Source organism: Durio zibethinus, chromosome 4 (genome assembly GCF_047325235.1).
Source record: "Durio zibethinus cultivar Kanyao isolate XHJ-2024 chromosome 4, ASM4732523v1, whole genome shotgun sequence".
In the NCBI taxonomy this organism is placed as follows: domain Eukaryota; kingdom Viridiplantae; phylum Streptophyta; class Magnoliopsida; order Malvales; family Malvaceae; genus Durio; species Durio zibethinus.
In genome coordinates, this window is record NC_143165.1 from 5932552 (window position 1) to 5954856 (window position 22305).

Consider the following 22305-nt stretch of genomic DNA (forward strand, 5'->3'; position numbering starts at 1 on the left):
TTAGATAACCAATCATATCTAGTTAAACAAGATTGGTGGTGACTCCATTTGTTAAGTCTAACTATAGATTTACGGATCTATATGCTATGATAATACATATTAAAATTGAATGTTCACAATCACATATATTAAAAATAAGAAAAGCTTCAGTGTCTTTAAAACTTATTAATAATTATGGTGCTTTTGTTCCTTTTGCAATCATTTTTCTTGTTGTTTGTTACGGGGATGATGGTACTGCTAGCGGTGGCATTACCAAGCTTCAATTGGTGCATAGATTGTTGCTACCAATAGTAGTGGTCTCATGGCTGGTGCTGGTGTTACATGAAGATGGATTCATGTAAAGAAAACTTTAAAGGTTCATGTAATCCATCAAGAAAAATGTGGTTTCATTTCCATGTGAGGGGCACCAATTGCTTCAAATCTAGCACTGTGTTTGTGTTGCATGTTCTCACTCTATAGCTAAACAAGCTTGGTATTGTTGGACCCATTTTCCTTGTACTCCATGGAAGGCCAATTGAAACCTTTAATTTTTTAGTTAATTATTCAAACCACATCGATCATTGGGAATTTTTAGGGACTAAACATAGGTTTAATAATTTTAGACACGATACGATGATAAAATATAGAAAAAATCATATATATTTTTAAAAAATGTGTTTTGTATTTACTTGTGTAGATACAAATTTTGACACAACACAATTCGTGTTGTATATGTGTTAATTCATTTAAACATGTGTCACGATATGAATAATACGTTTAATTTAATTTTGTCATATGAGTAAACGTTTAATATGTTTAACACATTTTTTATATTTATTTTAACTTAATATAAATATATAAAGATTATTTTAATTTTTAATTTTTTAATTATGATACTTATTTAGCTATTTAATTTCATATAAAAATTATTTTAAACATTTAATTATGATATTCATTTAATAACTATTATAAAATTATATTTTTATATTAATAATATAAATACAATATAAATATTAATATTAGTCATATATATTATTATTTTATTTTTTAATCTTTAATAGTTTATCATTTTGAATTTGATACTAAAAATTAATATAGTTATATAATATAAATTAAATTTTAAATATATATATTAAATACATATTAAATGAGATTTAATTTTTTTTTAATATGTAAGTACTTTTTTATATTATTAATATACCCAATTTATTAAGTTATAAATAATGGATAGTTTATAATTATTTATTATTTTAATCGTGTTTTTGTATATATTTGTGTTAATCGTATTTATTCATGTATATTCGTATTATTCGTATTTATTCTTATTGTGTTTAAACGAATTAGTTGTATACGTGTTAATCATGTTGTATCACATGTAACATGTATATTAAACATATTGTATTCATGTTTAGGATTTAAACACTTTTTTAATTGGTGTTGTGTTCATATTTTAATAATTCATGTTATTATAGATATCAAATACAACATAAAATATAACACAAAAATATAAATTATCAGGTCTATTTAAACAACCATCCAAACTGATGAGGTTGCCATGTGATTGATAGCAAATGTTTTGGAATCGTTATTGTCATCTCTCAATTCAATTCAATCACTAGTGCAAATGTTAGCATAATGTCAACGGTTTCTTTCCACTTTGATTGCTAAATCCAAGGTTCTTTTTTTCTAAGTTGTATTCTATTTTCCACTTTCAATCTATTGATTCCTCTTTGAACAATCATTTTCGGTATATAAAATTTATATTTGAGGTAGGAATTGATCCTTTTTCATAATTCATCTCCTTACTCATGTATCATTGATTTATTTCTTCATCTTATTTTTTCAATTTCCTAATATATTCTTAATCTTTTTATCCTTTTATTTACCTTATTAAAAAAAAAATTACATGCATGAGTTCATTTAAACATATAACGTTCAAGCATAAAAAAAAAAAAAAACTTATACCAATAGATTCAAATATCTACTTATTCTCAATCTTAAATTTGTTTTTATTTTTTAAAAAATTTTACAAGGAACAAGTTGATCATATCATTAAACCATATCCACATACAATATTATTACTAATAATGAGAATGACTAATTATTACTTTTCAAACCCATAAAAAATTTTACATAATCAATTTGTTTTGCTTGAGATAATTAAAAATTGAATCCTAATTACTAAAATTAAGAATATAATATTTTACCAACAAATCATAAGATTATTAATTATGTAATATATTAATTATAATTTAGCATAATCTAGAAACTTTATGGTTTAAATTATTTATGTTAGGGCAAGGTATACAGAAAAATAACATGCATTCATGGTAAGAAATTGTCTCCAATGGACAATATAATGATACCTTTGAAAAGATGCTTTTTTGTTGTTTCTTGTATTCGAAGAGAACATTTGATTTATAGATTTTATATTTTCAATAAACATAATTTTACAATTTAATTACTATCCTAAAATTATTGTCCCTATGTAGAAAAAATACGGGAATTGACCTTCATGGTAAGGTTGACATTGAGGGTTACATTGAGGGTTGGAATGAGTGGTAAACCCTTCACTCAGAGGTTTTCAAGAGCTATAATTTTTATGTGCAATAATATTAAATAAATATATTTTAAATTTTATATGTAATAATATTAAATAAAGATATTTTACGTTTTATTTTTTATATTTTCAACAAATTTTTCATTTTTTATCTTAGAAAAATCATATTTTTAACAAAAATTACATTTTTATTTTAGAAACATCAACTTTATTAAATTTTAAAAAATATATATTTCATGTTTTTAATAAAAATTGTATTTTTATCTTTAAAATGTTATCTTTTCAATAAAAAAACTATGTGCGTATTTTAGAAACACCATTTTTATTAAATTATGAAAACTATATTTTTTTTTCATATTTTCAACAAAAACTATATTTTCGATATTATAAATATTGTTTTAGTTGAATTTTGAAAGTATTTTTTTTTCATGTTTTCAATAAAAGATTACATTTTTATTTTAAAAACATCATCTATTGAATAAAGACAGTATTTTCTATCTTAGAAACATCGCCTTTGTTAAATTATAGAAGATATTTTTTTCATGTTTACAACAAAAACTACAATTTTATTTTAGAAATGTCGCTGTTTTAACAAAGGCTGCATTTTTATCTTAAAAATGTTGCTTTTGTTAAATTCTAGAAAATATTTTTTCATACTTTTAATAAATATCATATTTTTTTATTTTAAAAACGTAATCTTTAATGAATTATGAAATATAATATTTTTCATTTTTTCAACAAAAATTGTGTTTTTAATCATAACTTTGTGAGGATTTCAATAGCATTGTATTACAATTGTGATCTTTGTTTAAAATATTTTAAGAAAAACTTATTTTCATAATAAAAAATATTACATTTTTAAAGTAAATAATGTTATCCATATAATCTAAAAATACAATTAAGTGAGGGCAAATTAGAAAATTTTTTTATTCTCCTATAATTTCTCACTTTTTGATACTGTTGAAATTTTTAAAAATTTTCAATAATTACATTCTCATGAACTAAACAAAAAAATAAAATTTTTTAAAAAAATTATGTTCCTCCGAATCAAATGTCCCATAAAAGGTTTATAAATTATCTTATCATTCTATATGTTGTTGCTTGACAAGGACGATAAACGAGGGAAGTTTACAAACTAACCTAATATTTTAATAAGATGATAGTATCCAACATGCCTATTACAAAAACAATGAAAAGGTACATGTGTTTTGAAAACTCAAAATAAGGTTTGAACGATGCTTGAAGTCGAAAATGATGTCAATAACATAAAAGCAAAATTATCTAAAACCTACTATATAAAAAAAATTTTATTACTATTTTAAAGATTGTTTGGAGTTTATATTTATCAATTACGAAGGAAAAGGAACAACAGGTTATATAGAAACTTGCAACAATCTCTCATGCAAGTCTTAAATCATTTTAAAGAAGTTGTCAACTTAAAATTAATAGATTTATTGAATTACACCAAGCATTAAGCAATTCCAACACAAAACACACAGATCAGAGGATCATATTAAATGATGAGATTTTAGATGTGACTCTCACCGTGTAACACTTAACTTTCATAGGATTCTAAAAGTGGCTCCCATAATGTAGCACTAGTTTTCGTTTGATTGATAACTATTCTAATATTATTTGTAGAGATTCGCATCCAACCTATAATGTATTGTTCACTTTGACTTGAAGGCATCAAGATTTTATCTCACAAAAGGTACATCACAAATTTGGTTTAAATTTCTAGATATACATATCATAGCAAAAACTCGAACTATCCCAATGTGGGATTAGGGTGTCACACCACGTTAACAGAAATCTTTGTATAACTTGTGGCATACATGACTCTATTTTATATTGAGATTATATTTGATATACTGTTAGAATATAGATTTTATACACTGTTAATGAATAAAATGATGCATTCTTATTCATTATGTAAATTAGATGATGCTACCTTATTAATGAGTAAATTTTTAAAAAAATTATTTTTTTGTACATTTATTTTAAATATTGATATTTATTCATTAATAAAGTTGTCTCATCGAATTTATTGATATTATATAAAATTTATATATTAATAATGTATCAAATATAAATTTTTTTTATATATGATTTTTTGTACGCTAACCACATTGGCTAACATAGTCTTGATATGTAGCATTATTTTTGCTTTTTTTTGATAAATTAAAATTTTCATTTGTAAAAAATCTATCCAAAAAAGGGCTTTTCCTAAATTATATATCTCAAATAACCAAATGTCTCGAGGGTTTAGGAATTTTTGTGTAGGTTAACTCTTCCATTAATAAAATTAATTGTACCTTGGCTTTGAAAAAGAACAAATGGTACATGAAACGAGAGAATATCACTTATGATAATTGTAGTATAATTAATTAATTATAATTTAAAATTATGTGAAAACTATTAAAATTTTATATGAAATTTATATTTAAAATTATGATTGAATAATTATAATATTATAATAAAAAAATTATAGATGAAATACTCCCACATGAAACTTGTCTGATTTAGCTCAAATTTTCGTTTAGATTTTAAGGCCAAGCCTAATTGGTTATGGGCCCTAACTTTGATTACAGTTTCTATTAATAAATGCTCATCTAGTCTCTCGTAATTACGTGTATAAATAAGTTATTTTTGAATTATTTTGATTCATCTAAAAAACAATTTAAATTCAATTATATTATTATCGAATTTGAATTTGAATTATTTAAATAACAAATTAAGTAAAATTTAAATAATTTAATATTCGATTCAAAAAATTTGTTAGTGTAATCAAATTTAATTATATTTTTATTTTTTTAATATATTTAATATATAAATAAATAATAAGTATTTAATATTTAATATCACTATTTATGATTTTATCGAACCAAACTCTAATGATTTAATTAAAATTACAAATCAAACTTGAATATTAAAAACAAAACTGAATTGATTTTGTTTTAAATTTCGAGATATAAAATTTTAAGTCGAACCAAACTGAAAGTATAAAAGTATATCAACTCGATTCTTAAAAGCAATGCCAGATATAAGCCTGGCAATTTACATTTCTTATCATCTACTTATGTTCATGGAGCCTTTGTGCTTTACTATGGGCTTTAGCCCAAAGCCTATCCTACTCATTGATCTCATTCAAAGTGCTGTTCCGCCCCTGAAATCTAAGAACTCAAGAAAACCAAAGAATTTCTCAAAACCGTAATCGCATCCTTTCATCTCAATTGCTTAAGCCCTCTAAGATATTTGATCTTTGATTTTCTTCATTTTTTGGTTGTGATGATGGTCACTTCTGCCTGCAATTTACCTTCTTGTTCTTACTCAATATGCCCATTTACCGACAAGCAAACTCACCCACGATCATTGGGAAACAGAAACCCATTGTTATTCAGGTTACAAGCAGCAAAATTCAGTTGTTGCAAAGCCAATAATCAGCCTGAAATGGCCTTCATCACAGAAACAAACGAAGAAAGAAGAAGTTTTAAGTGGGTTGATATTGGTCCCAACATCACGGAAGAACAGAAACAAGCAATAACCAAACTTCCATTCAAGATGACCAAGCGATGTAAGGCTTTGATGAAGCAGATTATTTGTTTTTGTCCTGAAAAAGGGTGTTTGTCGGATTTGTTGGCTGTTTGGGTTAAGGTCATGAAGCCCAGAAGAGCTGACTGGCTTGTGGTTCTTAAAGAATTGAAGATGATGGAACATCCGTTTTATTTTCAGGTACAGTTTACATTTCACTTTTCAAATGATTTCTATATGTATTTTGAGGATGTGAATTAGTTGTAGTAATAGGAATAGAATGTTAGGAAACTGTACTTTCCATGGAAATTGTCAGTCCCAACTCTATTCATAACATAATTATGAAATGGAATTGAAATGGAATTGTTTGTAGTGAGCTGTCTTGACAAGGTAAGAATCTAAAATCAAAGTCAGCTAATAGCAAAGGTCAGAGGTTTTTCCCGCGTTCTCGTTCCACGTTTAAGTCAGTGCTCGGAAAGAAAGAGGAGAGAAAACTTGGTAATTGAAAACTAGTAAATTAAATCAATAGTACCTGAGAGAGAGTGGCTATTTATACCTGTATGATGAGAATGTCGAGCTTGGGTGGCCGGAGCTCCAAATGATAGGGTTAGGGCTAGGGCTAGAGCTAGGCTGACGTTGCTGGTCCGACCTAATTTAGCAATCAATAGCCCAATTGAGAGGTGATAAGTCAGCATTACCTTGTGTTTTGACATGGTAAGTTGAGGTGGCCAAGCTGACATGGGACCTGAGGTTTCAGGTTGGTTTGACATGCCAGCTCGAGTCAAAATAACGATATTGTCCCCATCTAGTTGATGACTCTTACTCTGAGAAAAAATGGCTATTTTGCCCTCTTGACCATAAAATGTCTCTAACAAGAATGATTGTTCTTTATTTGTCAAAAGGAAGCTAAAGCAATGAAAGGGTTACAAATGCTATGATTTGAATTCCAAACACGTAAAAATAATTGCATGAACCAATTGAGTTGAACTCTCATTCATTGTTCCTTTGGTCTAGCTAGTTGCTCTGCCCAATTCGGAATTGGTAAGAATGAAGAGGGGGGCATTACGAGAGCATATGCTAGTGTAATGTTAAGATGCCTGTATGATTTGTGGACTAGAATAAGCTATTGCATACAGAACTGGTCTGCGAATATTGGTTTTTACAGGTTCATTAACCTCTCTATAATAATAGTAATAGAGCTTCTGCAGGTGAACTTACTTAGGGATTATATATCCCAATTCAAATCTCAGTGGCATATTTATGAGGTGAAGTAAAAGTTACTTGTTTTCCATTACTAGTTTGTTACTTTGTTCGGTTCTGAATTCAAAGATCCTGACATGCAAATGACAATCAGAAATAAGGAAATGATGTTTGTACAGCCTATGCTTGATTCATGTCTCATTGTTCTTTGTCTAGGTGGCAGAGCTTGCCCTACTTGAAGAATCTTTTGAAGCCAATATTCGCGATTACACTAAGATAATCCATGGTTACGGGAAGCAAAACCGGCTGCAGAAAGCTGAAAACATTCTTGTTGCCATGAAGAGAAGAGGTTTCATCTGTGATCAGGTGACTCTAACAACCATGGTTCACATGTACAGCAAAGCTGGAAATCTTAAGTTGGCTGAGGAAACCTTTGAAGAGATTAAGCTGCTCGGCCAACAACTGGATAAAAGATCATATGGCTCGATGATTATGGCCTACATCAGAGCTGGAATGCCTGAACAAGGGGAGGTTTTGCTTAGAGAAATGGATTCCCTGGAGATTTATGCTGGAAGTGAGGTTTACAAGGCACTACTGAGAGCATACTCCATGCTTGGTGATGCCAAAGGTGCACAAAGAGTGTTTGATGCCATTCAGCTTGCCGGTATTTCTCCTGATGCCAGGCTTTGTGGGCTCCTGATAAATGCCTATCAAGTGGCAGGTCAAAGTGAAAAGGCACGTATTGCATTCAAAAACATGAGGAGAGCTGGTGTTGAGCCTACTGATAAATGTGTAGCTCTGCTGTTGACTGCTTATGAAAAGCAGAACAAGCTCAATGAGGCCTTGGATTTTCTAATGGCTTTGGAGAGAGATGGAATTGTGATAGGGAAAGAAGCTTCAGGTGTCCTTGCTCAATGGTTTAAAAAGCTTGGGGTAGTTGAACAGGTGGAACTTGTGTTAAGAGAATTTGCAGCCAAAGAAACCAATAGCAGTTGGTGTTAAAACATTGATCTTTAGTTTCTTTTTCAGACATCATCTTGTGGCCAAGTTGTAAAAACTGGTTAGATTGACTTGGTAATTTGTCATGTTCCTGCAGCCTCTGTATATCAATATATTTGTTTTGGTAGTACTAGTACACCTATGTTTTTGTTTTAGATTCGATAATTTAAAATACGAAATTTTAACGTGATGTGAAAATGATAAAAAAACGAAAATGATATGACTTAAAATTTTAATAAAAATTATATGAGTTTAATTAATAATAAAAAATATGTTTTATATTTTTCATATCGGTATGAATTATGACATGTATATGACAGGGATATACAAATATTTTTATGTTAAAAATTTGATTTCCCTTGCAGCAATGTAAATAATTCTTATCAAGAATGTTCTAGTAAGTAATATATGATACATTTGGATCACAATGAAATTGGTTTTTGGTGAAATTAAAATAGGCTATGTTAGTAAGATTAATTATTAGAACGGTTAGATTAAGTATTATAGTGATAAGATTCAAATTAATGATAAAATTATGTGAATGCAAACGTAACAATAATGGTAAGATTGAGTATAACAGTTTACTGATATATTCAATAATAATAAAATTGAGTACAACAATAATGGTAAAATTAAAATTATGATTTGAAATTTTTATTAAAATTTTAAATTATTTTTATATTTTATATTATTTTTATATCATGTCATGATATATTATTTAAAATAATTAAGTGAACTTATTTCTCCCTGATTTTGTTTTTACTTTTAATCATTTTTTAATGTATTAAAAATTTCATCAATTCTATCAAGCACTCGTCAAAATAGAAGACTATAAATGATAAAGGTTCAAATTAGATGAACTTTGATTCGAATTTTTTAATTTTATTTATTTATTTTTATATGTTATTTTAATATATTTAAATAAATTTATATAAAATACATATTTTTATTTTATAAAAAATTAAAATATATGTAAAAATTAATAATAATATATAATTTGATTTAATTCAAATTTTCATATTTTGATATAAAATTTGATATGAATTTAATATATATATATATATTTAATATTCAATTAATTCAAATAGAATAAAAAATAAATTAAATTAAACATTAAAATTTCGAATAACTTTTTATTTTCACGATTTTTTTTCTAACTCCTAACAAAGGCCTCCTTGGAATAAGTGCTCAAGACCAAATCTAAAATTTCCAAACTATTGTCAAGCCAAGTTGGGGACAGCTTATATCTGAAATAATCTTTGATAAAGGGCCTGCCTAAAAATAATAGGATTTAAAATTATAATAATAATTATATATAAATTTAATAAAATAAAAAATATATATTTTATATATTTATATTAACAAAAATTATTATACATAATTTTTATATAAAATATAATATAAATTCATTAATTTTAATATTTTATGAATATATAAATTAAGATAAAGGTTACTAATCGTAACACCAACCACTCATATTCTTGCAGACACTTCAAAAATTTTTTCTTAGCAATTCATAGCTGCTGTCATTGGTATGGTCTCTAGCGGTTGAAGGATATACCATAAATGGCAAAAGAACCCTTTATGGTTTATGAATTATCAAGAAAAAAAAAATCGGAAATGCTATTAACCAAAAACAAAAAAAATATAAAATAAAAACACAATGGAAAAAAGAAAGAAATGAAATAACAAACAAGCGAAAAAAAAAAAGTTCCGATCATAGTTTTTTTAAAAAATTATGTTTAATTTTTATTAAAATTTTAAATGATATCATTTTTTAATTTTATTTTTTATAATATTATTGTATCATATTTAAATTATCCGATTGAATATAAAATAATGTAATTGAAATGAAGAAAATAAGCGTAAAAAGTTCATATTTTATTTGTAAAAAAAGACAAAAAGCATGTCATTTAATAATTATTTAAAATATAATATAATGATATGATATAAAAAATATAAAAATAATATAATTTAAATTTTTTATAATAATTAAATATAAATTTAATAAAATAAAAAAATTAATATAAATTATAACATAATTTTAAAATAAAATAAAATATAAATATATAAATTTTAATATTTTATATAATATAAATACACTAATCATCGGATTATTTCACTGCCAACTTTGCTGCTTTAAATGGAAGACACGAATACATATATTTTAGAAAAGCTTTTTACTTTTTCACTTTAGCTTTTCTCCCTTATTTCTCAATTTTTACTAAATTACTATTTTAACTCCATTTTAATTCAATTTCCATGTTCAATTTCCCCTCTCACGGACGTGAAATTCCTTCTTAACCAAAATTTATATATTGAGGTTATCAATTTACCTAATAATTAATAATATTTTTAACCCTTATTAAAAAATATTTTATTTTTAATTTCTTTTTTATTTTTCATATTTTGTAATTTTTCACCTTTCTAAAGCAAAAAATCTCTGTTCAGACAAGGAAAATGAAACGAAGGCCAATGGTTTTCTGAAACTGAAACCCAGTGTTTGTGTTTTTTATACTTTAGATTTTTTTTTTTTTTTAAATCTGATTGGTTGACAAGAATAAGTTTTTGAAAGTGCCTTGCTTGAAAAATGTGAACAAGTCTGAGAGGAACAGTGCCGTACTTATACGGTACAGGTATGATCTCTACATTTTTTTTGTATAAAAATCCATGCTTTAATGATTTTCTATTTTTTTTTCTTTGAAATGAAAATTAAAGTTTTCATTTTTGGTTGAGTTACAGTTTGATTTGAGGATCTAAACAAAAAGCTGAAGTTTGAGTACAAGTAGTTTCACTTGTATCTCTTCTTTCATCTTAAAATTTTTTTTTGAGGATTTTTTGTTTAGAAGTTTTAGCTTTTTTTTTTTTAATTTTTGAATATTTTTAAATCTATTACAATTGTCACTGGGGATTATTTTTCTGAATTTTTAATGAATTTCAAATTTGGACTAATCTCTGCTTGAGCTGCAAGTGAAAGAGAGCACTGGTTTTAGTAGTTTTTTCTTGTTGGGTTTACTCTGAGGATATTGTTTTTATTGTTTGTTTTATGATTTTTGATTGATGGATTTCTGTTTTCTAGGTGGCTTTGTTTGCCTTATATGCATGGAAGCAAATCCAGGTGTTACAGTGATAGGAGCAGAAGCTCCATCAGCTTATCAGATGGCGCCAAGGACAGATAACGCTAGACAGATTGGTGGCGGCTCAATGGCGGTGGAGGCTTCTCCAGTTAAGTGTAGGATTAACTGGTAGTATGAAAAAGAAGAAGAGAGGTAAGCCTAGGAAATATGGACCAGATGAGACAATGGCAATGGCATTGTCGCCAATGCCTATTGCCTCATCTGTCGCGCCTGGAGGAGGCGAGTTCTCTGGTGGAGGAAAGCGGGGAAGAGGGCAAGGCAGTGGTTATCAGAAGGGAATGGAAATGGAGAATTTAGGTAATATCTAATAAGCCCTTTTGAAGAAAGTTGTATGTTTGTTTGTTTTTTACTTCAAATTTTAGCATGTTGTTGTCTTAGTTCAAGTTCGCTACGAAGAATCGATGAGGATGGTGTGAATTTCATGTTATAGATTTGGTAGGGGATAGTAATGTTTCTGGTTTCTGTTGGAGTATGGTTCAAGCTAAGTGCAATTGCCAATTAGACATGCACCAGCGTTTTGAAACCGGTCGCCTGATTGATTCGGAAATTGCTGATTGCCCCTTTGAAAGATTCCATATGTGAAGTCATTCCTTAATAATACTTGTTGAACTTTTTTGTGTGACCTTATTGGAGATGCTGTTGTTCAGATTCGGTAGTGGATAGTAACGTTTCTGGTTTCTGTTTTGTTTCTTGCTTCTATTTCTTGGAGTATGGTTCAAACTAAGTGCAATTAGTCCTGCACCAGGGTTTCGAAACCGGTCACTCTGATTGATTCAGAAATCGCTGAGTGCCTCTTTGAAAGATTCCATAAATGAAGTCACTCCTTAATAGTACTTGTTGAACCTTTTTGCGGGACCCTTGTCGGAGATGCTGTTCTTCAGATTTGGAAGTATAATGCCGGTTTTGTGAATGAAAAAGTGGCGTTTTTGTGTGGTTGGTGTGACTAGTGACTTGAGAGGTTGAGGAATATTCTTCTTGTGGCCTTTTCATCGAGGATTATTCAAGATGCTCGCAATGATACATAGAAACAGAATTAAACTTGTTAGAGGAGCAAGATTGCTTGAGCGGTAATTCCTTTTTGTTACCAAGGATTAAGCAGACAGAAAATATGTTTCTGTTCTTGACCTTATGGAATCTGGTTTCCTGAAGTATTAAACGGCTATGTTGCTGGTTCCAAGTTGAAATCCTTCGTTGAATTCATGCCAAATCTCAGCGATGTGTAGACCTATGTTTCTGGTTTCACAAACATGGCTAAAGTGCATATTAGTACATAATTTTTTTACTTAAAGAGCAAAATTCCATATTTACCGATGTTCCTTAACTGTTTTGTAGGTGAGTGGGCTGCTACGTCTGTAGGAACAAATTTTACGCCACATGTCATCACTGTCAATGCCGGTGAGGTACGCTTTGATACGGGAAAGAGATAGAAGAATGGCTTTGTTACTTTTGATGGAAACATTCTTGTGATTCATTTCTATCATTGTCAAAACTCGAAGACTTATGTAGACATTCTGGGTCCATTCTTTTTGTGGCTGTTAGTTTCTTTCAAATTGTGTTGGATCTTTTCCTTGTTCATATTTTTAAACCTTAGTCCTTGACACATGACCACTGTCAAACCATGAAACTTTGTATTGTTTTTGGGGAGAATTTGCAGTTCTCTACGGTGTTTGTTATCGTAGTTTCGCTTCTTAAACTATGAGATTCATGTTAAAGATAAATTTAGGGTGGCACTTTTACCTATTCTTTTCTTTATTCCATATTCAAGAGGGTTTCTTTATAGGTAAATCTACATTTTTCCTTACGTAATCGTGGATTTTCTTTGGTGTTTAAGGATGTAACGATGACGGTGATATCCTTTTCTCAACAAGGACCAAGAGCTATTTGCATCTTATCTGCTGATGGAGTAATTTCAAATGTTACACTTTGTCAGCCCGATTCTTCAGGGGGTACTCTGATGTACAAGGTTAGACAAATTAGAACTTACCACGACATTCCAAAATATTTGGAGTTTCCAATAATATTTATAGTTTTGTATGTAAGTTTCTCCCTGCTGTATGCAAAGATTGTTATTCTTTCAAAAACTGTAGTGTATCTATGATGTATTTGATTCTGGGATGTGAATCAAGGTTTGTTGCATGATGTTTTAAGGGACAGGAGGGGTCATAACTTCCAATTATGATGACGGATATGTTACCATGCATCGACTAAAGTTCGTAGGATTAGTCTTAGTAACCAATGGCTCATATACAAGAGAGGAAGAAACATAGAAAAATATTATTTGTTTTTTCATATATCAACATCTATGCTTTTTTGATTTTCTAATCCATGATACCCTCAACTTTTCTATTTTCTTGTAGGGTTGTTTTGAGATACTTTCCTTGTCCGGATCCTTCATGCCTACAGAAATGCAAGGAACAAGAAGTCAATCTGATGGGATGAGTGTCTCTTTGGCAAGTCCTGATGGCAGTGTTGTAGGGGGAGGAGTTGCTGGGCTTCTGGTAGCTGCCAGTCCTGTACAGGTAAGCGTTTTAGTGTTAAATTTTCCTGTGGGGGCCTCTCTTGTCGCGAGTGATTCTACCAGTAGTCTGAGCAATACGTTGAGCATCTGTTCAAACATAGTAATCCTTGTCTAAAAGAACAAGAATTGGCATCAGCCAACAAACATGCATGAGACTCGTGTCAAAATCATAGAAAACTATAATCGATCTTTAGCCATTCTAACATTTCCTGGCACTATGTGGTTTCTCGAACAATTTAAAAAGATAAGAGTCTTTTCATTAATCAATCTTGGTCTGGAGCACATTGGTTAATTTTTTTGTTCAATTATCAAGTTGTTGTAGCGAGTTTTTTACGGGGCAACCAGCATGAACAAAAATCCAAGAAGCCGAAAAATGAGTCTGTACTAGCTACCGTTGCACCAAACCTGAATATCGTTGCTGCACATGTTTCAGATGCAGAAAAAGAAGATGGAATCGATGGACTTTTGAACCAAAACTCGAATGGCCGGAAACCGAACTTTGCTACCGCTACATTCCGAAGAGAAAATTGGACCACCATGCAGGAGCCAAGAAATTTAGCAACTGATATCAACATTTCTTTACTTGCAGGTTAGTTTGATAAATCACAACCATTCATCTCAGAGGCTGACTAGATCAATCCCTGATGTTTTTTTCTACAAAGAGTGGAGTTTATGTGTTCTTGAATATTAATGTGGGATTAGCATTCCTGAGATCCAGCTAGGTTTTGATGTCTCAGGCAAAGACAACTTTTCCCAGATTTGAAAATCTCCCAATTATGGAGTAGTGAGCTTTATTAATCTGGTTTTGTTGATATCCTTCAATGACTGACTTGGTTAAAATCCAATGAAATCTAGTTTATTACTGAAAAGATTTAAGAGTTAGTATTTGATCCACCATCCAAATAGATTGGCCATGTCTCTTTTTTTTATAGATGTTAATCTTATCTAAATTTAATAGAAATTCGATTTTTTATACAAATATGAAGATGTAGATAGATATTAAATTTTGAGCATGAAGACTTAGATCAATATAAGTTTAAATTTTGTTGAGTATGGATATGAGAACGGATAATATAGCAATCGTCCCTAATTTTTTCTTATCCATATATGTTTCCGTATCTTATATATAATTATATATATATTTAGTAAATAATTTTTTTATTTAATAATATAAATTTATTTTAGATTAATTAGAATTAATATATTTTTATTTATAAAATATTTATAAAATATTTATAAAATATTACATAAATATGTAAGATAAAAAAATAAAATTTTATTTTTTATTTTTTAAAAAAAATGTTACAGTACGGATATTAATTATGCTTATTAAATATCAGTTGAGATGAAGATGAAGATGAATTTAAAATACTCATTGAATATAAGTACAAAAATAAATATATATAAAAAATTAAAAAAAAAACTAAAATAAAAAAAAAATAAAAATGTTATGGTACAAGAATTAATTGTATTCATTAAATATCATCGGAGAAAAAGATAAAGATGAATTTAAAATATTTATTGAATATAAATATGAAAATAATATGTATAAAAATCGAAAATGAAAATAAAAAATATTTAAAAATGGTATCCTATCCATTGACATCTTAAGACTTTTCTCATCTCAAATCTCTGTTTTTTGCTTTGTTTTATTCTAAATTCTACTATTAATTCAAAGATTATCGGGAATCAATTTCTAGGTCCACAAATGGCGCTGTTGCCGTTGGTTGAGAATTGAGAACTTTTCTAATCCGACTCGACTGGATTTGACCAGATATAAAAGCTTGCCAGCCCTTCTTATTTTTACTCAATACAAACTGGCATGGATTCTGAGCATCCAGCAGCCCCATTAAAATTTATCTTAAGAAGCATTTGTTCTACAACGTTTGGCAGATTAATATAAATGAAACTTCACCATAACAAGTTTGGAAACACAAAAAAGAACAGCAGAACATACATGGATTTTTTGGTTTTCAAGCTTATAATTTGATGGACATTATCACAAACTTCAAGCTTATAATTTGATGTACATTATCACAAACTTCGTCAGCCTCATCTGAACCCTGAAAGATTCATAGGAACTGATTCCACAATATTTTCCGGCCCTTCCTGCATTTTCCAGCATGATTTGAACCAATTAGTTAACAGTATTCTAGAGATTTTTTTTTTCATTTTTTTATACTTTTTTTTTAATATATAAGAGATTGCAGCCTAAAAATTCAAACTTCAAATCTGTTGGATATCACCTTTTAAAGGTAATTGCATGATCCAATCGAGCTAAGTTTAGAATTTTTTTTTTATATTTTAGATTATCAGGATTTAAACTTTGATCACTAACACTCTATTAAAAAAATAGAGATTTTCATTATTATGTCAAAATAATATAATATGGAGGTGGTAGATAAGACTTACTAAAGATAGTTTCTTTCTTTGCAGCACTCGATAGCTTCATCAAGCATTTCCTCAACCCCATATTTAAATTTGAAACCTGCATCCAATAGTTTCTTTGATGACAAACCAGGGACTTTTGTACCTTTGATTTCAGCCAAGAAACTGCGAAGAAAATAAGTTGGAGAAAAATCTGCTTTTAGTCCAAGATTGTTCTATTGTAAGTTTGAATTATTGAGAAAAATGCAGAGGAAAATCACTTCACTCACTCTGCTGTTGGAATTGGGAACTCTGGATACTTGGAAGAAAGAATTTCAGCCATCTTTAGAATGCTTATAGTGTCGTAAGAACAATTGTATCTCCCTTTTGCTTCAGGATACTCAAGCAGGAAAATATGTGCCCTTGCAACATCATCAACATGCACCATTGATATATTTAGAAGAAGGCTATATTCATGCTCGTTCCCTGTGCACAATCAAACAGAAACACTTGCTGAATCCAAGATTTAATTTAATTAGTTCATACAGTCATGGTATTTAGTAGGTTAGAAGTTTGAACAATAACGGATTTAGGATTTTTTTTTGCAAAAGTGTCTAGTTATAATATATATAACTGTTGACGGATTTACCAATTTTATCAGATAGGGTGTCAGGACAAATTTTCTTGTTTTTCTAATCTTTGGATATGTCTATAGACACCCTGTTCTTGAATATTGATGTGCCCCAAGTTCAAATTCCAACACTGCAATTTTTTTTTTTTTAAATTTCAGATTACAATCTCTTTTGTGAAAAATTCGTTGGATTTTGAATGAAACAGAGTAATAAAACCCGTCCCATTACTATATATATATATATATATATATATATATAACTGTTGAAGGATTTACTAATTCTATTGGAGAGGGTGTCAACATAAATTTTTCTTCAAATTTTTTTGTTTTTCTAATCTTTGGATGTGTTAATAAATAGCTAATTTTTAAAGATAGATTTATCTTGAAATTAAATCTCGATATTTGTAATATAAATTTTTTTATCTCAAATTACAATATCTTTTATAAAAAAACTTTTTGGATTTAGAATGAAACATAGTAATAAAACTTGTCACATTTCATAATTAAAAACCTAACCAACAGAAGAAAACAATTTTGCATGCATCAAATTAAGATGGGAAGAAAGATAACTAGCTTTTTACCCAAGACCAGAGCCAATGTTGAGCGCACTGAGCCAGGGAACTTGGGGCAGATGAAAGGACCAACAACAAGTGTAGGAATCACTGTCACCAAATCCAATCCATGTTCTGCTGCAAATTCAAGAGCAGCCCTTTCTGTCAAAGTCTTGGAAATCATGTAAGTATGCATGTGTGGACTTGATGTTTCTCTAACAAATCCCACGTCTGTCCAATAACTCTCATCCCTCATCTCCTCATCCTCGTTGTTGAACTGAACGGCTGATGCACTAGAAGTATAGACAACTCTCTTCACAGTCTTTGATTTTAAGCATGCCTTCAAGATGCCTAGTGTTCCACTGATTGCCCTTCTGATTACTGCTTCTTCAGGTTCTTTGTACTCGAAATCGACAGGGGTGGCAACATGGAGGACTCCTTTGCATCCTTCAATGGCTGCATCGAAGCTGTCAGGGTCATTGAGATCTGCAGTGTAAATTTTCAGCTTTTCGGCTGCCCCTGGCAGATTGGTGAGGAAACTAATGTCTCTTTTGTTTTCTGGTCATACGTCACAGATTAAAAAAATCAACAATAAATGTTTTACTAATATAGATTTGAGCCATTCGTAAATTATTTGGATTCAATTAAAAAAAAATTCGAATTTATGCTACTCAAATAACAAATCTAAGCCGAGTTGAAGTAATTTAACACCCAACTTGAGATGTTCACAAGTGTATACCTAGTTTAATCAAACTTTTATTTTTTAATATATATAAATAAATAATATAATATTTAATGTTAATATTTATAATTTTATAAAATCTAATTAAATTTATCAAATCAAGTCAAACAAATCTCTTAAATTACAAGCCAATAAATCTATTAAATTATGAGCCGAGTTTGTGTGTGAAAAATAAAAATCAATTGAACTCAAATCAAGTTTTGAATTAAGACTTGGATTTTCAACTCGAGCCGAACTAGAACCTAACAGTGTATTAATTCAATTCTGACTCCATTAGACCTTTATACGACCAACACCACCCTTTAGTTTTCAAAAACCAGCAAAAGGAATGAAAACGAGCATGGGATTCAGCAGGAAAGCTGAATTAATCCCGGATAAATCATGTTTATTTGTTCCGTCTACCCTCTTACCTGGATCAGGTCTGACAGTGGTATTGACAGAGTAACCCTCTTCTAGAAGCCTCTTGATCAGCCATGAACCTATAAACCCTGTGCCTCCTGTCACACACACAGTTCCTTTGTCTCCTTCCATCCCCGTTGTCTCTCTCTTGTAATTTCACACTGCTCTCTCACAAGATTTGCAACCCCATCATGATTTTTCTTTGTGTTTGGTGGCGCCCTTCATTTTCCATGTGCAATTCTTTGGTTGGTATTGGTTAAAACTTCGTTTTCCCTTTTCAATTGTCTAATGAATGTGTTTTACTAGTACCGCTGACGTTTGGAGAATTTTTTTGAGTTATTATGTAAAATAATTCTGTATTATACGTTTTTTTTTATCATAACTAAATAAATAAAATTTTTGCTTTGATATTTTTTATTTCATTAAGTATGTTGATATTTTATATTATCATTATCAATTAAGTGATTGATATGGTATGAATATATAATAAAATCATGTCTTATATTATAAATATTTAATAATCATCATGTCAATAAATTTTTTTTTATTTTTTAAATTTTGAATTAAAAACAGATATTTTAAAGATTTTTTATTTTTTTCATTTAAATGTTGACATAAAAAATAAATGATACTATGATATTGGGACATTTATACAAAGTATCATGATTTTATTGTGTTTTAATGTCACGTAAGGAAGTTGTCTAATAATATTAAATTAGAATATCAAAGTATTTAATGGAATAAAAGTTTAGATACTAAAATGAAAATTTTATTTTCTTAAATATCAAACTTATAAAATTATATAATACAAAAATCATTTTTATATTTAACTCAATTTTTTCTGAGCATTTTTTATTGATAAAATTGATCAACAGTTTTAATTTGTTATAAGTAAATACTAAAAAAAAAAAAAGTATTAGTTGGTAGTGTTAGTTGGAATGAGCATATAAATCACTAATAATCCTCAAGCACACGAGCAGAATTCTTCACATTATTGGAATGAGTATATGATAAACTAAAAGCACGTTAAAATAATTATGGGGCATATTCATGACTTCTTTGGTTGGTAGTGTTAGTTGAAAGAAAGCAATTGATCACTAGATTCCGGTTTTAATTTGATTTTTTAGAATAATGTATAATATTATAAAATTTTTAAATTTAATTCAAATCTAAATTGATTTTTTTTAAATCGATTTGATTCGAACTGAAGTCTTTCGGTTCGGTTCATCAATTTTTAAATTTTATTTTTTTATTTTTATATATTATTTTAATAAAAATTTTAATATATTTAAATAGATTTATATATAAAATAATTATTTTTATTTTATAAAAATGTAAAAAATATATAAAAATTAATAAAAATATATAATTCGATTTGTTTTTTTTTTTCAATTTTTTACATCTGATTCGAATTATATATATATATAAAATATCTTACATTGATTCAAATCGAATAAAAAATTGATCGAATTGAATTGAATATTACGATTTCGAATCAATTTTTGATTTTTTTAATTTTTTTCTCATCTTTGTTGACTACTAATAGATGGTTGGCTTAAGTGATAAAGAGAGTGTTTCATTTTTTGTTGCTTAGATCTGAATCCATTAAAAAGCTGTGGAAAGATAATTTCTATGAATTCGTTAGATCTTACATAAATAAACATATTTGCATCAACCCAAAAAAAGATGTGTTGAGCCGAGCATAAAAACTCCTTGTTACTAAATAAAAAAAAAGTAATTGATCATGGTCATGGCCTTCTTTTATTTCTCGTTGGGTAAGAAACTTTTTAATTGAAGGTTAAGCAAAGAAACTTGGCTGCATGCAATTAGCTGCAAAACAAACAATGAAGTCCATGCTCGATGAAAACACAAGCATCCAAACATGAAATACAGCAGAAAATACATGAACTTTCCTGTTATCATACCAAAACAATAATGAGCTTCATGAACCTCGCTAAAATCCTAAAATCTTCACATGAAGTACTGCATCATCCGTTGGTTCCAAGACTTGCAATATCACGAACATGTTGTTGATGATGATCTTCCACTTATGTCTTCGGCTGTAATCTTCCATTTCAAGTCTTGATTGAACTTAAGATGAAACTTTTAAAGGACATAAGAACAGGCTTCAAGTCATAATACTTAATCATAATTAAAGACATAATACTTAATTATATTACTATCATATTTTGAAAATATTTCTAACATCATCATCGCCCAAACCCTTGGAATCCACAGTGTACCAAATCGAAACAATCAGTTAATATGTTCCTATAGATTTTGTACCGTGGTGTGAAACCAAGCTAGAGAGAGATGATTATGCTTACTAGAGAAACCCTTTTTGCTTGCAACATATCCTCAACCCCATAGTTAAATTTGAAACCCAAATCCAATGGTTTCTTTGATGACAAACCAGGCAATTTAGTACCCTCAATTTCTGCTAGGGAACTGCAAAGAATTAAAAAGGCTGTAAAAATTTTCTTTTTGTCCCAAACCAAGGTTCCATTTGGTCCAGACAAAACGCGTTCACCGGTATGACGGGAGCAATGCAATCGGACTCCCAAATGGAGCCTAAGATAACATGTGTTTATAATTGAGAAAATTCCAAGAAAAAAAATGAAAAAAGCTTTTACTCACAAGTGTGAATGCTGGATAGTTAGCCCAAAGAATTTCAACAATCTTTTGAAGAGTAATTGGGTCAGTGGAATGATTATACCTTCCTTTTTGCCTCGGATGCTCAAGCAGGAATATAAGTTTAATGAGGAAGCTAAAGTCTCTTTTGTTTCCTGCCCATATTTCAGCATCATTTATAGTTAAGCTTAATTCTTTTTAGAGTATAACAAATATTATATATGACAATTCGTATATTTATATTTTTATTTCATGTCAAATATGTTTAAAATATAAAAAATTATAATTTCGGAATTTGTATTAATATTTTAAAAATCAAATATGTTTTTTTTATTTTTATCAAATTTATATATACATTTTGTTAAAATTTTTTGTGTTTTTTTTTTTTTGTTTATCATTTTGTATTGCAATTCCCATGGCACTTGTTCAAAATTAAGAACCATTTTTGTTAGAACTTTCTTCGCTATATGGTAGAAATGTGGAACTGCAATCACTTGCATCCTTGACCAGTGTTTACTTTTCTCAAGACAAACTGCTTCATAATAATCAATTCTATTGTAATTTGTACTATTACTAAAAGCTTACGAGTCATCCTTGAAAGTAGGGTTTCTAAAATATAGAAGAAATTTAGAAGGGTCCTTATAATTTGTGGAGTTGTAAAATTTGACTCGATTTCTAGAAAATTAAAGCCACTTTTATAATTGTCCAATCGGTGATAATTAGGTTGAATCTAATTTGTTGTCTTCGTTGATTTATCATCAATTTAGGTTCTTTTTGATAACGGGATGAAAGTCTCTTTTCATTATATATGATATCGATTTATGATTCAATCTTTAAATTTTATTTATTCTTTGAATATAGCTCTTGTAGTATAAGTAATGTCAACAACTGATTTTACAGTATTGAATTATTTGCCATGAATAATGCTTTAAAATCACTACAACAAATTTGATAATTAATGATGCATTACAAGAAAATGACGTATTAGCGACAATTTTGTAGCGACCGTTCATTTACAAACGCCGCTAGCTTTCGTATTTTTATAAAACTTCAGGTATTT

General features: G+C 28.8%; 3 protein-coding genes across 6 annotated transcripts; 2 read left to right on the top strand and 1 right to left on the bottom strand.

Moving 5' to 3' along the window:
• The first annotated feature begins 5699 nt into the window (after positions 1–5699).
• On the top strand, positions 5700–8399 carry LOC111287649 (pentatricopeptide repeat-containing protein At1g01970-like). The gene is made up of 2 exons (XM_022878320.2): positions 5700–6271; positions 7487–8399. The coding sequence occupies exons 1-2, from the start codon at positions 5828–5830 to the stop codon at positions 8270–8272; spliced, it is 1230 nt and encodes a 409-aa protein (XP_022734055.2). The 5' UTR covers positions 5700–5827; the 3' UTR covers positions 8273–8399.
• Positions 8400–10726: 2327 nt separating this feature from the next.
• Positions 10727–14793, top strand: LOC111288113 (AT-hook motif nuclear-localized protein 1-like). 2 transcript variants are annotated; one of them, XM_089759258.1, is made up of 6 exons: positions 10727–10905; positions 11349–11703; positions 12739–12806; positions 13238–13369; positions 13764–13925; positions 14358–14793. In XM_089759258.1, the coding sequence occupies exons 2-6, from the start codon at positions 11520–11522 to the stop codon at positions 14391–14393; spliced, it is 582 nt and encodes a 193-aa protein (XP_089615384.1). In that variant the 5' UTR covers positions 10727–10905; positions 11349–11519; the 3' UTR covers positions 14394–14793. The 2 variants fall into 2 exon arrangements, with proteins under 2 accessions (XP_089615384.1, XP_089615383.1); XM_089759257.1 differs by having other exon boundaries at positions 10768–10905; positions 14238–14377.
• Positions 14794–15699: 906 nt separating this feature from the next.
• LOC111287482 (vestitone reductase-like) lies at positions 15700–18862 on the bottom strand. 3 transcript variants are annotated; one of them, XM_089759261.1, is made up of 5 exons: positions 18626–18862; positions 17504–17959; positions 16582–16777; positions 16337–16477; positions 15700–16033 (listed from the first exon to the last, which is right to left on the bottom strand). In XM_089759261.1, coding segments are annotated over exons 1-5 (915 nt in total). In that variant the 5' UTR covers positions 18747–18862; the 3' UTR covers positions 15700–16032. The 3 variants fall into 3 exon arrangements, with proteins under 3 accessions (XP_089615387.1, XP_089615385.1, XP_089615386.1); XM_089759259.1 differs by having other exon boundaries at positions 17504–18031; XM_089759260.1 differs by lacking the exon at positions 15700–16033 and having other exon boundaries at positions 16336–16477; positions 17504–18031.
• Positions 18863–22305: the final 3443 nt, after the last annotated feature.